Consider the following 20,793-nt stretch of genomic DNA (forward strand, 5'->3'; position numbering starts at 1 on the left):
CATTGCGTCTCCTCTCTCCCCCCATTGCAGTGTGCACCTGCGTGGTCCACAAGCGATGTCACCAGAAGGTCGTCACTACCTGCCCCCGAATGAAGAAGCCAGCCAAGGAGGAGGTGAGGAGTCTGAAGAATTGAGCTCCTCCTAGTGGTCTCTCCTGCCCCCCCAACTTTGAAACCTTACCCAGACAATGTCCAGCTCTTTTCATCCAGTGTCATATGAAAGTCCCTTGTTGGGAGATAATGTTATAGAAATGTTGCAACAGCATTATGCATTTGCTGGAATTTGAACCAGTGTAATTTTTTTAGTCCAAAAGATTTGATTTTACTGAAACTTTTAGTTAAATGGTCTGAATTGCATTAGAGAGTAATCAGGTAACAGACAGACAGACAGCTTTCAGAAAGAACAAACCTTTATTTTTTGTCTGTATTCTAGTTATGTGTGTATCTCTGCTCTTATGTAGGACCTGTCTGCTTCAGATTTGGCTTCACAGCTTAAAACACCGTTGGCAGTGTGTGATTTAGTTGCGCTAGCGGCTTTTTGCATAATGCTCTTCAAGGGCATGCAGAGAACAAGACTGTTGGGACACGCGCTGCTGGACTGCAGTGCAGTCTATTTTCTAAACACGCTGAAAAAACTGTGTGGTGACTAATATGTCTCGCATGGCCAAATTTAACCCTGAAGAAAAAGGAACTGTTTACAAGCTAGTAGCAGCTCAACACTACCACCCCCTGGTTGTGTTTGGTACTGCATATTGTCCGTATGGGTTTTTCCCTAGCAGGTGTATTCCCATAGTTATGGTGAACTGATGTGATCTAGAAACAGGGGTGCAAAATGGAGCAAGAGGATTACTCTTCTAAATCTTCTTGTTCATATTCTAAAAGTGGGGAAGTTTTTTTTTTTTTTTTTTTATCTGGGCTGAGGAGACCGGGTTATTTCACTTCTGGCCTCTTCTGGATAAATTACTGCTGGTGTAGTCCACATGCTTCCCCAAATTTATAAACACTCACACCAAAGCGTGTATGCATTAAAAACGGGCATGGTTGATTGACCTCCGGACTGGAGGAGAATCGGAGGTGCTTTGAAAGGGGGCAGGAATATGAGCTGTAACACGCGTCCTCTGTTCTCAGACCACAGCCCAGGGCTTCAGCATCAACGTCCCTCACAAGTTCAGCGTCCACAACTACAAGGTCCCCACCTTCTGCGACCACTGCGGCTCTCTCCTGTGGGGAATCGTCAAGCAGGGCCTGCACTGCAAGAGTGAGAGCCTCTCCCTCCCTCCGTCTCTTTCTCTTGCTCTCTCTCCCTCTTTCTCTCTGACTTTTCCCTCCTTTTTTCTCTGATTGCCCCGTTCTGCTGATGGTCATATTGAGTTCTTCATCCATGTATTTCATCCGTGAATATCATTGTTCGAATGATAGCCTCCCACCCGTTTGCTAGTTACTTTTCCCTGATATGCTTTTTATTTGCATAAATGTAGCCTTTACACACTATGCAGCATTGTGTGATATCTGAACTGAAGTGGCTGATAGCAAGGAAATGATAACCATGAAGGTAATGATAATGCTTGCAAAATTTGTGTTGACAATGGTGCGTGTGTGTGTGTGTGTGTGTCTGTGTGCCTTCGGACCTTCAGTCTGTAAGATGAACGTGCACATCCGCTGCCAGGGCAACGTAGCGCCTAGCTGCGGGGTCAACAGTGTGGAGCTAGCCAAAAAGCTGGCAGAGATGGGACTACAGGCAGGAGGGCTTCAGAAGAGAAACTCTGTGGTAAGCCCCCTAGAGCACACACACACACACACACACACACACACGCACATGCAGTTGATATGACTATTGTACGTTATACACACAAACTTTATTCAAACTTGAGAATGACTATTCATGCTCCCTTGATGCGGTGTGCAGAACTCTCTAATATCGTGATGTAGTACATACTCATGTCCATTAGATGGCAGCATTTGGCTTTTTTCACTCTAGCGCCACTGAAATGTAACTTGTTGCATGAGAAACTACTGTGTCGTGTTGATTTGTTAGCGTCATGCTAATGTGTGAAGGCGCATCCTTACTGGTGGCTGGCTGTTGGTTCGAGTGGGCCCGCTCAGCCTGCGCAGCGCTGAAGCCTGCTGGTGAAACTCTTGCAGGTGAGCACTGCCGGTGAAGGCCACGGCCGGCGGGGTAGCGGTGTGCAGAGCGAGGGCCAGCAAGGGGACTCGGAGGTGCAGACCCGGCGCCTGGGCATCTCAGACTTCACTTTCCTGCAGGTGTTGGGCAAAGGCAGCTTCGGAAAGGTGAGCTGCGGTGCCTCAGTGTCGCTCTGTGTCTTTCACAGAGAGCCTCCCTCCCCCTCAGTGTCTCCTTCACAGAGCCTCCCTCCCCCTCAGTGTCTCCTTCACAGAGCCTCCCTCCCCCTCAGTGTTCTCCTTCACAGAGCCTCCCTCCCCCTCAGTGTTCTCCTTCACAGAGCCTCCCTCCCCCTCAGTGTTCTCCTTCACAGAGCCTCCCTCCCCCTCAGTGTACTCCTTCACAGAGCCTCCCTCCCCCTCAGTGTGCTCTTTGTTTTGCTTTTCTGTGATGGCGGCCCTTGTGTCTCCTCTCCCAGGTGATGCTGGCTCGTTTGAACAGTACGGAGCAGGTGTTCGCAGTGAAGGTGCTGAAGAAGGACATCATCCTGCAGGACGATGATGTGGAGTGCACCATGACGGAGAAGAGGGTTCTGTCTCTCGCCCGCTGTCATCCCTACCTCACCCAGCTCTACTGCTGCTTCCAGACCTCCGTAAGGATCCGTGCTCAGGCCATATACATACACATACATACACATACACATACATGTACACACACATACACATATGCATACACATACATACACATACACATACACATTCATACACATACATATACACACACATACACATACATACACATACACATACATATACACACACATGTACATACATATACACACACATACACATACATGTACACACACATACACATATGCATACACATACATACACATACACATACACACACATATACTTCTATATACACACACATATCCATAAACATACACACACACACACACATATACATAGACTCACATACGCACACATATACTTATATATATATACATACACATACATGTACATACACATACACATACACATACATATAAATCCATATACACACACATATCCATAAACATACACACACACACGCACACACACATATGCATATACACAAACACGCACGCATGCCTACACACACACACCCACATGCTCCCACGCACACATGCAAAAAAATCTCACGAACACAGAAACATACATGCACGTGTGTGAATGCACACATGTGGACCCACTCAAATACGCTTATTCACAGACACAGACACAGACTCGCGAAAATGAACACTTGAAAATGCACACACACTTGCACGCAGGAGAACATGCTGTTGGTTTAATAAAAATTTATTTGCTCTGCTGTCGCTGTATAACACTTTAATGAACAAACAAAAGAGCATGCTGCCACTTTCCTTGATTTAAAATCCCGAAGAATGTTTTTAAAAAAACCATTCTGGCCAGGAAAGGCAGGACTGCCACCGACTAAAAATGGCTTCTGGATGTTTACACATGCTCAGGTTGCAGTATTTATTACTTTAAAGAGGGGGCAGCAGTTAACCTGGTATTTACTGCTCTCTGTGTGTGGGTCAGAGTGAGGGAGGGGAGGGGCTACGGAGCCACATGCCAAAGCTAATCTCTCAAGGTCAATCCTAATCGGCCTTAACTGCTGTTGGGCCGCCGTCACTCCACTCTGGGAAAGGTTTAAATAGAGCGGCCATTGAGTGTGTGTACCCAGAGTCAGAAACCTCACCCCTCCCTCCCTGAGCGCACACACACACACACACACACACACACACATGCACACGCACACACACACACACACACACACACACACACACACATATTCTTACACATACTCACGCTGTCTGCTTACATCTTAAACACACATACACAGACACACACATACACACACAAGCAGACACACACACATGCACACGTGCACACGCACACACACACGCACACAGCTTGTAGGGGAAAGTGCAGTGCTCTGTGTGGGCTCGATTTCTCCAGCGCGAATGATACCGTCACTGCTTTGGCACAGGGTGATTTTAAAAACAGGAATCTGTGCGCCAAGGATGGGAAAAATCAGTGCTGTTCATGTGTAGAACTGTTGGTCCAGGTGTTGACATTTTAGTGCATTGTGTTTCCTAGAGTTGATAGGGGAGTAAACAAGAGCAAGACTTCTCTCAGTTTCACTATGATACCTTATCTCTCTTATCTCTCTCTCTCTTATCTCTCTCTCTGTCTCTCTCCCAGCCACCTTCTCCATCACTCTCACTCTCTCTCTCTCCCTGCCACCCTCTCTATCACTCTCTCCCTCTCTCTCTGTCTCTCCCTGCCACCCTCTCCATCACTTTCACTCTCTATCACTCTCCCTCCTCTCTCTCTGTCTGTCTCCCTCCCTCTCTCCCTGCCACCCTCTCTATCACTCTCCCTCTCTCTCTGTTGGTCTGTGTCTGTTATCTTGGCCTTTATCTGAATGGTATTCCCACCCATAGCAGTGCTGCACAGTAATCTCTGACTTCAAAGGCATCCGCTGCCTCTGTCTGATTCCCCTATCGCTGAAATGTGATGTCAGAGGGAACAGCGCTGCTGGGAAGGGCGATTGTCTGCTATTTTTGTTGTTGTATAAGTTTCAGTTCGGTCTCATGAGAGCAGCTGCACTCATGCTTGAACCACTTCACCCCCCCCCCGCAAACCCCCCTCTCCCCACCCACTCACATACCCCAATGCTGCCTCACTGTACTGCAGTTGTGCCCTCTCCCCGCCCATCCTGGAGCATGGCAAGTTTTGAGCGGTTGATTTCCCCTGAATGAACTGACTGACAATGCACTGCAGACTCTGCAGTACTCAAACTTAATGAGGGCGTGTCCGTAGGCAGAAATGTATCCCCCTCTGTTCTGTTTACGGCCCTCTCTCCCCGAGCAGGAAGAGAGGTGATGAGTCTGGTGAGGAGTCTGGTGAGGAGGTTGTTTCTGAGGCTCTGCTGTTAACGCTGTCTCTGCTGTAAACTCAGCGATAAACTGCACTCCCTGGGAAAGCCTGCGGAAGCACAGTCCTGACTGCGGAACCGCAGATACGAGTGTGTGTGTGTGTGTGTGTGTGTGTGTGTGAGTGTGTGAGTGTGTGTGTGTGTGTGTGTGTGTGTGTGTGTGTGTGTGTGTGTGAGGCTCGGCAGTACCCTCCGATGCGGGACACATTTGCCCATGAATAATGGATACGGTGGTAGAGCTGGCATGAGAGCGCAGGCTGCTGCTCCGCCCTCCCCAGAGTGACACCTGAGAGTGCAGCTCTGTGTGATACGGAGCTGAGCTGCTGCCTGCTCCGCGGCCTTCAAAGAGATGCCGCAGAGATTTGCTTTGTTTTATTACGTAACGATTCACTTTAAAAGGACAATTACGTGGCTGCAAACACCAGTGTACATGCACAATTAAAAGAGCATCGAGGATAACACAAAAAAGTCACAGGACTTATTTCCATTGTGGTCCATTGTGGAGCCAAACTCCCTGAGAACTCGTGTGGAAACCTGCTGATGAAGCAGCGTGTGTGCGGGCCTGCTTGTGTGTACACTTGTGTCTGTGTGTGCGTGTGTGTGTGTGCGTATGCCTGTGTCTGTGTGTGTGTGTGTGTGTGTGTGTGAACTTGTGCGTATATGTGTGTACGTTCGTGTGTGTGTGTGTGTGTGTGTGCGTGTGTGTGTGCTACATGTCCTGTGGTGCTGGATGACGTCTGTGAGCTATAAACGGAGATTTATGAGAGGACTGTCTGTGTTGGTCCACCCAGGGCATCAGAATTTCAGAGCGCTCAGTTTGCATCAGATATTGGACATGAATCTTTCATGTGCAGTGATGAAAGTGACAGTTACCCCCCTCCAGACTCAGGATGATTTCTGCCTAGCAAAATTAGCTTCCTTCTCAGATGCAGATCAGTGGCAATGGATTTACACCAGAGGCTTACAGATTAAGAACACAAGAGCAGTGGATCAATGCTCACCACTGCCCCCTCAGGATATGATGAGTATTACACACACTTTGGTGCCACTCCTGCGTGTGCGGTGTGCGCATGTGCGTGTGTGTATGTGTGAGGATGCTCTCATGACCCGTCTGTCTGACATCAGCCCCTCCCTCTGCGCATTCCAGGACCGTCTCTTCTTTGTCATGGAGTTCGTCAACGGGGGCGACCTCATGTTCCACATACAGAAGTCTCGGAAATTCGAAGAGGGGCGAGCGCGATTCTACACGGCCCAGATCACCTCCGCCCTCATGTTCCTACACTCCAAGGGCATCATCTACCGGTGAGTAACGGAGCCTGAACTTCTCAGACTGCGCTTTATAAATCACCATAACCTAGGCAAGCGCATTTCTGTGAAAGGATCACAGGCATCACCGCACACCAGGAGTAACCGACTCTGTAACCGACATCATGTTCCGTAAAAGCCTTGTTTTGTTTTGTCACCTTACATCACCTTCCACGCATTTTACCTTTGCCCTTTATTTGAATTACCGATTCAAAACATATGAGACCTACGTAGGCTGTTGATCGTATGCTAGTTGTTGGAAGGCAGAATTGCCTGCCTCTCAACAGCCAGGACAATGCACTGTATGTGGAAAAAATGAATTACCTGGGCCATTAAAGTAGTGCATAGCCTGCAAAGGCAAAGAAAGGTGAAAACCCCAGAGATTCACAGGAAACACTAAAACACAGAGGATGGACACGTGTCTGAAACATCTTCCTCAGTATTCAATGCTTAGGGAAAAACTACATGTCCCAGTTCTCCTTTTGCATTCACGTTGTATGAGGTATCTTGTTCAAAGTAGAAATTGTAGAACCTGTCTATGGTCCTGCTGTGCACTGCTGCTATTCGAGTTATGTGTGCTGTAATGACCAAAAGTTCCTTCTTCTTTCCAATGAATTCCTATTAATTTTGGTCATAGTGGGAGTAACCAGTAGGGACCTAAGTTTTCTGACACGCCCAAACAAGCTGTCAAAATTACAAAAGAGGCACCAAGGAAAAATAATCGCATGTTCACTGAGGAAAACAAAACATATTTAATGGAATAAAACCGATTAAATCCCTAAAGGAATGTCTAAACCGTTTACTCTTAAAGGCATATTCACACGACCGCATTTACAGGTGCCCCAAAACCCCTCCAGCAGAGTGCACTCCAGCCATTCTGCCACAGACGCACACCTTTATGCCTTTTCTCACCTATAGAGGGCGCAGCCATTGCAATGGGTACAAAATGATTTGCACAATTCTGCCTGAAATATAAAAATGTATGTACAAAGAAAAAGAAAAAATACTCGATGGCTGCAACATATGCCAAAGCCTTCATTCCAGGAATTGTTTTGCATTTTCAGGTTGATTTAATTGGAAGCACTGCTGTGAAATGAGGACACCCATGAAAAATGTTGACTGTATAATATACTGTATATACATTGCTCTGAACACCGCCTTGGTGTCTGAAGGCCTTCTTTCTGTCCTCCCACCACAGTCTTAACCCTTGAACGTTTACCCTCTGCGAGTGTGTGGAAATCTGAGTGTACATCACTGGCTGAAATTTCTTTCTCAAACTTCCGTTTCCCCTTCTGAAGATTTCTGTAATTCTTTTTTAATTTCTGTAAGGCAGCATCACCTTGTGTGTTGAAATAGAGGTGTGTAAAGGTTGGTGAAATGAGGATATTGAGAAGTTTAAAAAAGCTGCTAATCAGGAAATGGCTGTCTGACCAGTAACTGACCGGTACAAAACTCCTACCCATCTGACTCCCTGCAGATCTGTTTAAAAGTAAGAACCTGAACTTGGCTTTCATGTGGCAGATCAGGTGTGTTCTGATTTATTTCTGTGTAGTGTTGATGGATGATGATGTCAACGGGAAGTGACTCATCTGGTCAACTGTGGTTCTGCATGATGAATAAACAAATAAAATAAACACCAGACATGAATAATACAAAGCTCTCACTAAGAGGATTGTTGTTTCGGGAGAGTCCAGCATTCTCTGAATACTTGTCAGTGGTTTTGGAGTTCTTCCTAGCAAAACATAAGAAACAACCTTGCATTGTGCCATTTTGTAGCATTGGTGTTTACAGTTTGTATACTGCTATTTTATTTGTCCAGGGCTGCTGAACCCTCTTCCTGGAGGGCTACCGTCCTGCAGCTTTTCTTTTCTTCCCTAAGTTGGTGCACCTAATTCTACTAATTAGCAGCTCAATGAGGTCTCTAGCTGTTGAATGAGGCGTGCTTTTGTTAGAGTTGGACTGAAAAACTTCAGGACGGTAGATCTCCGGGAAAAGGGTTGGGCAGCCCTGCGTTTGGCCAGAACACAAGTGCGGGCCTGTTCAGAATGTGAATCACAGTTTTGTCGGGGAGCCATTAGCATTTAGGCCCAGCACTCCCACATAAGGCTGCCATTAGTCAAAAAAGGCAGTGAAGTTGTCTTCAGTAATATCACTGCACCCCAGGAGACATTTTGAAGTTAGTTTACATCCTGCACACATACAGGATGTATGAGAAATATGTACAATGTTAGCTTGGATAAACGGATTGAATATTGTATGAAGGCCAATTAATTACATCAGTTGGAAATAAACTATTTCACTCATCTCTTTAGGTTTGGGGAGAACAGCTAGGTGTTTTTAGCCTCAGCTTACAGGATAGGGATGGCTAGAGTAGACCGGAGTTTCTGGACTAGTCAGCCACAGGCAGTGTGTTTTGTTGCTGTGAAGGTAATGTGCCAAATTCATACCAAAGTTCAATCCTGCTCCCAGTATAGTAGCCCCATCAGGTCTGCAGTCACATGACTGCTCCACTCACGCGCTCCTTCACCCAGTGAGCGATGCGGAGTCGCAGCTGTGCTGAGGGAGGGGAGGATCATTTAACACCCAGGTGTTAACACACACAAGTTTGGGTGGGCCCCCTTGTGGACACTGTTTATTTACATAGTTTATTAATAGCAAACTGAGGTGTACGGCACTCCTATAGTCCTCATACTACTGTAACTGATAGCTGCAGATTCAAGTGTGAACAGCCAAGGTAATAAGTAATTGGATTTATGACCTCTTCAACATTTGCTGGATATGAAAGCAATCATACTGATCTATATCCATTGTTATTGTAGAGCTGAAGTATCTGAGTAATGTAGGGGATGCCACATCGCTCTTAGGCCAATCCCTAGTACTCTCACACTTATACTATTGCAATTCTACTGCTCTTGGTTGCCTTAGAATGCAGCTGCATGACGTGTCTGCGGTCTCCTCATTGCACGCAACTTCAAGTTTAAATCTTGGTACTCGTCTAGATGGCAGTTATTGGAACAGCTCCAGCATATCTCCAATCAATGTTCAAACCCTGATGTTCCTGTTACGCTGCTACCCCGGGGGCACTGGAACTGGTCCCCTCCCTCTGCAGTTGCTGTGATGATACGTGTTTATATTGCCCCCCCCACCCCCAATGGTGGAACCACAGTCGTCAGGACAACAAAATTGTTATTCATCTTTAGGCGCAGACTGAAGGCTGCATATTGGCTCCCCAGAACCCATAGTTCAGGTTATGGTACTTTCTGTGGTTTTAAGTTTGTTGTCTTAGGGCTTGTTATGGATGTAATGTGCATGTATTCACCAACTGTGTTTTGGCTCGGAATAGTTAAATTGCAGTAATACTTTAACGATGTCATGCGTATGCTTGTGGATATGGGAATGTTGTTAGCCAGGTCTGGCACTGTGACTCTGGCGGTGAGGTTAATGAGCTTAATGAACCGGCTAATGCACCGGCATTAAAATCTGCTCTGGAAAGGAGTGTCTGTTGAATGAATGTTATGTAATGTCATGGAAGATACTGTTTCATTCTTCTGTCGTCTTTTGGCCAGAGATAGAAAATTGATTGGATGAAAGTATATCTCCCTGTGTTCAGTCCCATGAAGACCTCTGGTGAGGTGTTTAGTGGTAATTTTGCCCGAGCATGAATTGGGCATTGTTTGCTTTGCTTTTGGACAGGTAGAGGATCAGAGCCAGCATTGTGTTCAGTGGAGGGGAGAGAGACCAGTCTGTGCAGTTCTGCTATGGCTCAGGGGTCACCGTCTCTGTATTGTGTGTTGGCCCAATGAGAAAGTAGGCGTGAACCTGACCTGCCATGTTCTTCAGCGGTTAATTTGTGCAGCAAGCAAGAAAGGTTGCAACCATCCATCATTCCTGTGCCATTATTAGAAACAAATAAAAGCGCTCAGCTATGAATTGTGGGAGGTGGCTCTAACCGCAGTCTGTTCTTGCCTGTTTTTCTCTGCCTGTGCTCTAAGGCTCATTAGCCCAGAGAAAGCAGCAGGGCTAAGTACTGCTGGAGATGTCAGTGTTTTTAACTTAATTGTGAAACTCAGTCCCTGTTTATTCAGCCAGTAGTGAGCCTTGCATAGATCTAGCTGGCCTGTAAAATGGTGGGAGAACCCAAGCATGAAGCTAATGGCTGATTAGCTTTAAAACTAAACAAAATTGTTTTTTTTTATAGTCGGTCAGGCTGAACAATGTTTCTGTTTTTAACTGATGAACACAATAAATACACAGTGCTACAACAGTTAGTTGATCCACTAAGTAAAACTGCTGTCCATAGTGACATCTCCTTTGTGAGGGGGGTAATAAGATATTGTGGGGTTTTTTCACGTTAGCTGGCCAGATTTAAATATGTATTCTCCTGTGAGACCACACTTTTGGAACACCCTATAGCAAATCCATATGTTCTTATTGACAGTGTATTGACTTGACACTGTGCCCAGTACACTGTATTGACATATTTAGCTATGCAGTCGAGTACATTTATTTAAAGCTATTACAGGTTTTAGGGAAATACAAGCCTCCCTGCGGACAGAGGGTGATCTGTGTGAGCGCCCGTTAGCTGCAGCTGAGCAGACGCTCCGCGCTGCCAGGGCGGTTTGTGTGCCATGCGTGTCCCCCCGGCGCTGCCAGCCTACCGTCAGCGTGGGCACGCCACAGCCTCCTCCGTGATGCGCCACCCCTGTTCAAACACGGTCAGGTGTGCGTTTGTTTGCGCTGGCGGGTTGCACTGTTGTCCCAGTGAGCTGGTTCCAGTTAGACCGCAGCACGTGTTTTTTGGGAAGTCTCGCATGACCTGTTTCTGTCGCTGAGATCTAAGATGTTTCCTCGATCTTGTCAAACTGCCGCAAAAGAGACAGCCACCCACCACCCCCATACCCACCCCCCCACCCCCCCCCGCACACCTTTGATTTCCAGTAGCCGACGCGTCATCCGTCCCTGGTCTTGCCCCCATCGGGAAGAGGCGGGATAGAGATGTTTTGCTGATGTTTTCTACGTGTGTTTATCTTCCAAAACAGCCCCTGCTGCAGGCTGTGCCCTGTTTTAATGCGACTGGTGCCATCTGAGGAAACAGACATTCTTCATCTTTCCAGCTCTTTTTGATAATGTTGAATGTATACCAGAAGTCTTTCATCGTTCTTTCTTTTGTTGTATTGCCTTTGTGTTTGTGTATATGTATGTGTACATTTCTATGTGTGTGCATCCCTGTGTGTGGCTTAATTTGTGTTAATGTGTGCTGACCTGTGTCGGCTTTGTATAGCTCACTGCGCTGCAGTTTTGTTGTGTATGGTCCTGTTGTGTCATGCCATTTGTTGTAATATTATTGTGTGCTCATCATTTTAAAGTTTGTGTATCACCTATGAGGACACACTCTTAGTCATTCTACAGAGATGAATGGAGTTTGTTAGTATTGGCCACACATCGTTTGTTGAACAGACTGTGGATTGTAGTAGACCAAGACAGTTGCGTGTTCACAGTTTCCCGTTGAATCCTACCTGTGAGCGAAGACCCGGTTCTTCTATTGGGGATGGGTAAATATTGACATTGCCTCTTCCTCTAGCGCAGCTGAATTACTGACACTGAGCGAGTGTCTACCGCCTGCCATTCGTCATTCTGCTCCTGTCAACAGAGCGGTGCCCTTCAATTTCTCTTCTGTGTGTGACCCGAATGTGGAAAAATAAAGCGGCGTCCTCATATGCCCTTTTCCGCACGATTAATAATGAGCAAACGAGTCATTTTAGCATAAATAAGAATGACTTTATTGCACACAGCTTGCGCAGAAGGCAGAGTTACCTTTTAGAGATGTCCACGCATTCCCTCTTTGGCGGCCCCATTTATTACTTTTCTTAGCGCTTGTGTTTGTTTTCTCGATTGAACGATTACCTGAAGCAAAGCTCTAAATGTATCAGTGTCCAGGTTTATCACGAGCAGCCTGAAGTCACGCATTTTATTTCTTCAGCAACCCAAGGAACCATAGCTGGTTACGTAATTATGAACATTGGTCGTTTTTTCATGTGGTTGCCCAGTGCAAGGCAAGTTATTTTAGTGATGTTCAGTGAATTCAGTAGCCTACTGCTGAAATTCTGGAGAGGTTTGACTCAGATTGTAGGTTGCCACAGGCAACGGGACTCCCACTCAGGCTGAGCCCTGTGGGACTGAGCATAAAGGTGGTGTTTGGATGCCAGATGCAGTGTGATCCTAAAAGGCCCATTAAACCAGCTCTGTTCAGCAGACCTGGGCTGGGGCCACATAATGGGGAGGTAACAGGATATGCTGTGCCTTTGTTCTGCTGTCGAGACCTGAGCAAAGCCTTCTCTGTGCCCCTCGTTCCAGAGACCTGAAGTTGGACAACGTGCTCCTGGACAAGGACGGCCACTGCAAGCTGGCCGACTTCGGCATGTGCAAAGAGGGGATGTTTGAGGGCTTGGCCACCGGTACCTTCTGCGGCACCCCAGATTACATCGCCCCGGAGGTAGGGATTTCCAGAACCCAAGTTACAGTCCCTTTCTAACCCTCCAGTGGCTGACTGTGATCCTTTCTGAGAAAATTGTAGTACACTGGGAAACTCGTAATTTCAGTTTTGTTACCTTTTATCTCTCTCTCCCTCTTTCACTCCCACTTCCTTTTCTACATCTTCCTCCTCATCCTTTAGTTACAACACTCAGAGTCCTAACACGGCACTGTCTGCCCTTTCACTTTGGTGTTGAGTGGTCTGGCCGAAGGACACCCTTTCCAGACACATACAGGCCTGCGGGTCAAGCTGTTGCATTGTTCTGTAACCCCTTCCCGCTCGCTGGCCTTCCTTTGCCTGCGCGGTCCTTGCCCAAGTTTGTGTTTGCACACGCAGTGTTGAAACCTGCCAGAGCTGCGCCTTTTCCGCTCGCTCGCTCGTAACTCTGCTGGCGGCGCGCCACGGCGCGAAGGCTATCGAGAGCGCGGCTTCGCCGCGGGGTGCGTTTGCCAGCGCTTTTAACGACCTGTAACGGAGGACTCCGGGGAAGGAGGGTTCCAGAACCCGGCGCGGAGAGAGAAGGGATTCTGTCCGTTCCATTAGCAACGCCTCATCACAATAAATCACACTTCTGCCACTGTCTCAAACCAGCCGGTGTTAACTGAGCCCAGCCTGAATGACATTCAAAGGGAATGTAGTGCTGGGACACAGCGATATGTTTTGTCTTGGGTCGTGGTAGCAGTGGTGAAAAAAATTTATTTTCAGGAGGCGTATGGGGTACATTTCAGATTCCTGAGAGAAAATATTTTAATGGAACGGGAGGTGGGAGAGTCCTGTTGTCAGACACGGGGCATGTTGGTAGCTGGGATACCTGGGCTGTGTGTGTGTGTGTGTGTGTGTGTGTGTGTGAGAAAGAGAGGTCATTAAATATAAAACTCTGCTGACCTGTGCCGCACCCTCAGATCCTGCAGGAGATGCTGTACGGGCCCTCGGTCGACTGGTGGGCGCTCGGCGTGCTGCTCTACGAGATGCTGTCTGGCCACGCCCCCTTCGAGGCAGAGAACGAGGACGACCTCTTTGAGGCCATCCTTAACGAGGAGATTGTCTATGCGTCCTGGCTGAGCACCGACGCTGTGGCCATCCTTAAAGCTGTGAGTCACCCGGTCACCCTGTCCTCATTACCAAAAAATGCAACTGCCTGTGTGTAAACAGATCCAGAATGGCCACTGCTCTGCAGCTCAGAGAGCTGGAAACTTGGTCAGCCAGTTTGGGCTCTGTTGGCCCCACCACTCTCATTTTTTTTTGCTTATACCATTACTTAGTATCACAAATATATCCTTACGTATTAAACCAGGGACCAATACCAGGCCTTATTGCATCTTATTTCAATAAGAGAAGCAGCCCTCCCCTTCTGTTATAATTTATTTCCTTTATCTAATGAAACTTTAATTGCTTTCCTTTCATTGCTTCAGACTGTTGCATTTATTCATTTAATATAGCTGATATTGCGTCCCCCGAGGCAGCGCGTCCCCATGTCCTCACTGTGACATGAGACAGCAAGTTCAGGGCTGTGCAGACGGGGGTGGTGGGGGGGTGGGGGGGTGGGGGGGGGGGGTTGGGGGGGGTTGGGGGGGGCGAGCTGAGCTGGGCATGAGCCGCAATCACGAGACGGGTCACGCTGCTGGCCGCTAGCCGTAATTCCATTACCCAGCTGCCCTCTTCCCGGGCTCAGGCTCTTACATAACTATATTAAGGCAACTTTCGCCGCTGCGTCCCGGGCCGGGCTATAAATAAGGGCCCCGCCCCCCCGGTGGGCCGGAGCCAGCAGGATCCGGTTCTCCAGTGTTGATTTGCTTTCAGTCACTCCTTATGTAAAGCCTGGCGTGGAGGGCTCAGCTGTGCTCTGCCCCATGCATTTAAAGAGCCACAGCCCGCACATGCTCTCACTGTGTCACTGTAACACAGGTTCCTCTGTGGGCTCAGCTTGTCCATCTGCTTTGGTTCTATGTAGCAGGTTAGCTTAGGAATGTGGACAGCAGCTTGTGCTTGAGTTGAAATGTAAAGGTTTTTTCTTCTTTTGGTCTAAGTAGACCAGGACATGGTGGCCATGCTGTATGGTACAGCATGGGGTGGATCCTGAAAGGATCATGACATGTTGACCTGTGGGGGGGGGGGTACAGAATTTATTCGACCTGCGCTCACGGAAACCTTACTCAGCTCCACCCAGTCCATCTCTTGGGACGCTGGAGGAGGGGTTCATAAGAGCCCTGCGGCTCCCCTCTGTATCCACCGTTAAACAGGAACAGGCTGCTTGATTAATGGCACAGAGGCACAATGCACAAGTGAGGCCAGCGTCCCGTATTGGGTCAAAATAGGACACCATCTTATACAGCACTATAGAATACAGCAGTCTTTTGCTATACAGATTTACTATGAACATCAAGTCAACGGCTATAGCTACTTGCTCTCTGCAGCTTGTGATGACAGATGCGATTAAACAAACCTCGTCTTCCTCAGGCAGCGATGAGGAGCTGAGCTCTGTGCCCGCCTTTGAAAGTTCACTGTGACCGCGCTGCGTAAATCATACAGAAATGTGTTTTGCATGCTGTTTTGTCACCTCAGCGTTGACCTTTCGCTAAGGGGGGGGGCCTGAGGGGGCTGGGCCTGCCCACTCACAATGCTGTGCCCCCCCCCCCCCCCAAAAAAAAAAAACGAAACAAACAAAATGATTATCTGCACATGAAACCGCGATCACAATCTCCCCTTCCCACAGTCGGTTGATATGCAACCTCTGCGTGAGTGCTGCAGAAATGCAGTATCTCATTATCAAAAATATGCTGACAACTTACTTGTGCCCACCCAGGCAGTTCCTCTGCCCCCCAGCCCCGCCCCTCACCCCCCCCCCCGGAGACGGGTTGCATCAGTGCATCTGTGACGGGGTTCTCATGATTGGGGCCCCGTGGGTCTGCTCTCCATCCCTTTTCCTTTTCAGGTTTTCATCCTTGCTCTCGTCTTTCCAAGTTATTTTAAATACCTCGTAAATTCTTAGGCTGTTTGCACAAATGCAGTGAAGTTCTGGCGGCCTTTTTGGGTAAACGCTAACAAGCGCATCCGGGCTGATGTGTGTGAAATTACTGCGCACCATATATGGGTTTGATCGGGTTTGACGAGTTTTTGCGTTGGACTGGCTTAGCTTGGTCTTGTTTGCCATGTCGCAGGTTTTGTAGCTGCTGTGAGTTGTGTAAACATTATAGAGAAGTGGGCCACTCCACTATCTGCTGAGAAAAGCAGAACTGGTAGATCTTTATGGAATTCTGAATCACTTTTTCTGTCTATGCACTTATTTCATATTTTATTTATATTAATACTTTTGGTTTTGATGTGCACAGATTGGAAGAAGTGCATTATTAGTCTTATCCTTCAGCTCATAGTACAGTATTCAGTAATAAAAATGATTGTTACAGAGGTATTTGCAGAAATGCATTGAGCACATATACTTTTCTGTGATTGGCTGTTTGCACCATGTGATTATCTCTACATTATTAGGCAGCAGTCGATGACATCGTGGTGGTGGGTAATCCCATTCATTGGCTTAAAAAGTTAAAGCTTATTGAATGTTGAAGCAAACGTTAAGAGCATTACAGTGCATGCTGCTTTGGCTGGGAGAGGATTGTTTTGTGGGCCGCATTGCATTTGATGACTCTCTGCCTGGATATATCAGAACAGTCTGGCCGTTGAGTGTGAATCATCTGACTTCAGTATTCTGTGGTCAGTTAAGCCTCATGTTCGTCTGTCTTCTTTAATCAGAAAATAATGGAATGGAAATTTAGTGTATTGAGCTTAAACAGATTGTTTGTGGTCAAAGAAGGGCTTGCAATTTTTCCTCTGCATAGATACCACTCTTCACCCCCCCCACCCGCCCACTCCCCCCGAGGAGCCCGCAGGCTGAAAAATAAACACAAAGCCACAATTACAGTGTGCAAGTCTGAATGCCTCCCCCGCTGAGAAGGGCTCCCATTTCCCCCACTCCACTAACCACCCCCCCCCCATCCACTCCGCTGTGAGGTCATCTGAGTTTGTGGAGCTGTGTGCCGCGCCTCCTCTGAGACTGAGAGGAGGTGCTAGATGAGGCTTGTGGGAAGAATGTGTGTGTGCTTCCATTCTCAGCAGGGTGGATGGTACCCCAATTTGCTCCCTGGAAGTGGAACCCCTGTACTGTGACATCAAAATAAAAAAAAAAACATAAAAACATAAACCTTTTACAATAAGTGTAAATGTGTATACGCGCTGAACATGGTGCATTCTGTTAGCTTTCACTTGCTACAGGCAACGTGCGCTGCGTTGTTGTGTGAAGGTAGAATGTGCTATGGTGTTATTCTTGGTCTCAGAAAGGTGCAGAGAGAAAGGCTTATTGTAGAACGCTCAGAGAAACAGGAAGAGAGGAACACAGCAGTGGAATCCCAGTTTCTAAATGTGCATTCTGGGGGAATGACTCTCTGTGAAGACCGCAGGGCAGTCCGTGCTGGGCCTGCAAGCCGAACCACACTTCCTCTCTAACACGAGCGTGTGGTGCAGCGGTTTGTTAATCACCACTGGACCCTTGATGAATCTTATTTTCTTATGCGCCAGTGCTGCCTGTCCCTCTCAACACTGATTGGCCGATTGGTAGTGATGCCTTTTTTTTAACCATTATTTGTCTTTTCTATTAAGGAGTACATTGCTATGTTCATATTGTAATGAAACTGGACTTTTCTCTGGTGGATTGGTGTTGTACATCAATCAAACGATTTTCATATTTGACACTATTCAAATGTAAAAGTTTTGAAGAGGAGCGGTTAGGCTGTTCCATTGAATGCTGCTTAAGCTTCATATTGATGAACTCTCAGAAAGAGATCTTTTGTCAATTCCGTAACTGTGGCAGTTATCTGATTACAGGCAAATTGATTTATGAAAATGGCACTTCTGTCCACAGAGCACAGGGCTGCAGTCCTTATCTGTTCATTGAGAGATATGGATTGTGACAGGGCCGTAAGCAGCGCGGCGTGAGAAGCAGTCTCTCCCAGACACCCTGTGTGAGCGAGCCCTCTCTTCTCCCCCGACAGTTTCTCACCAAGAACCCGCTGCGTCGGCTGGGCTGCGTGGCGGCGGACGGCGGGGAGAACGCCATCGTCAGCCACGCCTTCTTCTCGGGCGTCGACTGGGAGAAGCTGAACCGCAAGGAGATCGAGCCGCCTTTCAAGCCCAGGATTGTGAGTTCAGCACGGCGACCCCTGAGCCCTGGCTACTGGTGTCTGTGTCTGCTGTCTCCAGCCCAAGCCACAGGGGAAGCTCTGTTAATGCAGAGGGGTGGGTTGGGAAGTTTTGTTTTACGGGGCTGTTTCAGTCTTAAGTGGCCCTGATCTCTGTTGTTTTTCATTGCTGTCACAGAAAACTCCGGAGGACGTTAATAATTTCGACCCGGACTTCACTCGAGAGGAGCCCACGCTCACGCCCATCGAAGACTCGCTGATCCCCGCCGTCAACCAGGAGGAGTTCCAGAGCTTCTCTTTCACCTCCCCGGATCTGCTTCTTGGCTAGCGCTTCTGCTCCTCTGTCCCTCTCTCCCTCCCCATCCCTGTCTTCCTCTTCCGCTTCCTCTCTGCTTTAGTGCTGTCTGCACCCGCCTGTCTGTGTGTCTCTGCCTTCACCTTCACTTCCTTCCTATTCCTCCTGCCTCTTGCAGCTGCTGTGACTGAGCATGGTGTACCCAAAGACCCTGATGCAGTGCATGCTGGGTGTGTGGCCTCGCCAGCGTCCCCAGGCAAGCTGGGCTGCAGGGCGCTACACAGAGCGCCCGGAACATTGGGCACTCCCACACCTGTCACCATGCCCTGGGAGGGGGGGCATTCTGATAGGATCACGCCACCATAAGGAGCCCGGGTGTTTGGCTCCCAGGGGGAGGGGCTGAGAGCGCAGAGATGTGGCGATACTCTGGTCCTGACGATTTCTCTCAGAACGACCTTTTCATTCAACATCCCCCTCTTTTCCTTTAATCTCCACCGTTTAAATTTCAATTCTTTCTATTTTTTTCTTGTTTGAACTTGCCCAGTACGCGTCAAAACAACGCGAGTGAAATTTGCATTCAGGTACTTTGAGGCGATGGGCGGTGCTCGCTGTCTGAGTGGCGCGGGGACGTTTTCCGCCGCGCGCGTCTCACCCAAAGAGGCCGAGCGCTACGTGCGATTGCTCACGTCAGCTGCGCCCCCTTCGCTAAGAGCGCTGAATATAGAGTGCGAACCCGAATCTGACGCACACCGCGGCCGCGCACAGCCTCAGCCCACCGCACCACGGTGAGTCACAGCAGGCAGCTTCCAGTAGACGCGGCTGTTGGGCAGTCCCTTACTGCCGAGGCTTCCTGCCAGCGTCAGGCCACTCATCAGCATCCCATGGAAGGGCCTTGTGAAATACTTTTCCGGTGATGTGGTTCTCAGAGCTGGACTATTAGCCTGAAGAGAAAATGGATGCCAGATTACTTGACAGTTCAGCCTGTTGGTTTCTGTGAAGGCAGGATGGGGGAAGAACAGAGAATTTGTTTTAGACACTGGCTGTGCGGTTCATAACAGTAAACTGCATTACTTCAATGGCCGTACTCTTCTGTTTGTGTGTCTGTTTGCATTTTTTTGGGGTCTTGGAGCCATCTCAGTGATCTCTACCAGTCATCTGTCAGGAAATACGCCGTGTGGGTCTGTTGTGCTATGCGTGTGGCCAGCCGTTTCTCATTCACTTACACGTACCTCCACGAGCCACTCCTTAAGCCAGACTCATCCAGTGCAATCTTATTCATCGCTTGCCTGAATGCAATGCTTTCAGTTACCACAAAAAGCCTTCTGCATAGAGAAGGACTGAAAGATCTCATGTAGAGACTTCAAAGCTGTTGCCTTTAGTCCGTGATCTGAACAGCCTGCTTTTGGTTTACTGAAACATGAGAGGTCAGAATAGCCGATATGTATCTAGTATATACGAGTGAGACAAACACAGTTGTTTTACTTACCTTTATTTCAAAATATTAGCGGTCTCCAGTGCTCCGTCTGTTGTAACCATGACTGTAAAAGAAGTAAAAGTGGTTGAAAAGAGTTTTAAAAAATCAACAAATGCAATTTATTTATTTGTACACATTGCTTATCTGGAATAATGTACTGTTATTAAAACTATGTTAACAAATGTGAATCTCACAAATCGTTTTGAATTGTATTAAAGGGCATAGTTTTTCAGGTATTATTGAATGTACATTTGCTGGATTATTGCGCATTACATTCCGTCACATAGAGCCTGTGGAATGGGGTGAGGGCATTGAGGCCTACCAAGAATGTACAGAACTAGTCCTTTTTACCCACTCTGATGACTGTTGACTTACACGTCTGTAAATAATTATGCTTTCACTGTAGTACTGGTACACTTGAGCACTGAATCAAATCTCTCGTGAGATGACCCTGTCGGCGGCATGCTGTCTGTGTCCTGCACAGTGACACACTGGCTGTGGTTCAACACGCAGCTGGATGGCCTCTTTTGTTCCAGGCACATTCTCAGTACTGCAGAATAAGTATAAAAAAACACACATACAAAGTAAAATAAAAATCTAATTGATGATACTGGTGTCACTGGTTTTTTTAATTTATTTTTTTGTGTGTGCTTCTTTGTTTTCACTCCTGACTTAAATTGAATGTTATTTGATATCATGGGCATTAAAATATTGTTTACCCTTTAGTGTCCTCTTGATGTTTGTTTACCCTTTAGATCAGTGGTAACCAACCCTGTTCTTGGAGATCTGCCATCCTGTGGGTTTTCATTTTAACTCTAATTTGGCACACCTGACTCTACTAATTGGCAGCTAAACAAGACCTCCAGCTTTTGAGTGAGGTGTGTTTTTTTAG

General features: G+C 47.5%; 1 protein-coding gene across 1 annotated transcript; it reads left to right on the forward strand.

The window, feature by feature from the left end:
- Positions 1-20,509, forward strand: LOC135248865 (protein kinase C eta type-like). Its single transcript, XM_064323880.1, has 10 exons — positions 1-113; positions 1,128-1,257; positions 1,634-1,767; positions 2,142-2,288; positions 2,600-2,773; positions 6,254-6,408; positions 12,766-12,904; positions 13,846-14,034; positions 17,986-18,132; positions 18,311-20,509. The coding sequence occupies exons 1-10, from the start codon at positions 90-92 to the stop codon at positions 18,458-18,460; spliced, it is 1,389 nt and encodes a 462-aa protein (XP_064179950.1). The 5' UTR covers positions 1-89; the 3' UTR covers positions 18,461-20,509.
- The last annotated feature ends 284 nt before the right edge of the window (positions 20,510-20,793 follow it).

The sequence above is a fragment of the Anguilla rostrata genome, chromosome 1 (assembly GCF_018555375.3).
Source record: "Anguilla rostrata isolate EN2019 chromosome 1, ASM1855537v3, whole genome shotgun sequence".
In the NCBI taxonomy this organism is placed as follows: domain Eukaryota; kingdom Metazoa; phylum Chordata; class Actinopteri; order Anguilliformes; family Anguillidae; genus Anguilla; species Anguilla rostrata.

What these genes read in the sequence shown, in the direction of transcription:
- LOC135248865 (XM_064323880.1), top strand. Translation starts at nt 90, where the DNA reads ATGAAGAAGCCAGCCAAGGAGGAG. An exon ending in CTGTGGCCATCCTTAAAGCT is followed by an intron (nt 14,035 to 17,985) that starts GTGAGTCACCCG and finishes CTCCCCCGACAG; the next exon opens with TTTCTCACCAAGAACCCGCT. An exon ending in CGCCTTTCAAGCCCAGGATT is followed by an intron (nt 18,133 to 18,310) that starts GTGAGTTCAGCA and finishes TTGCTGTCACAG; the next exon opens with AAAACTCCGGAGGACGTTAA.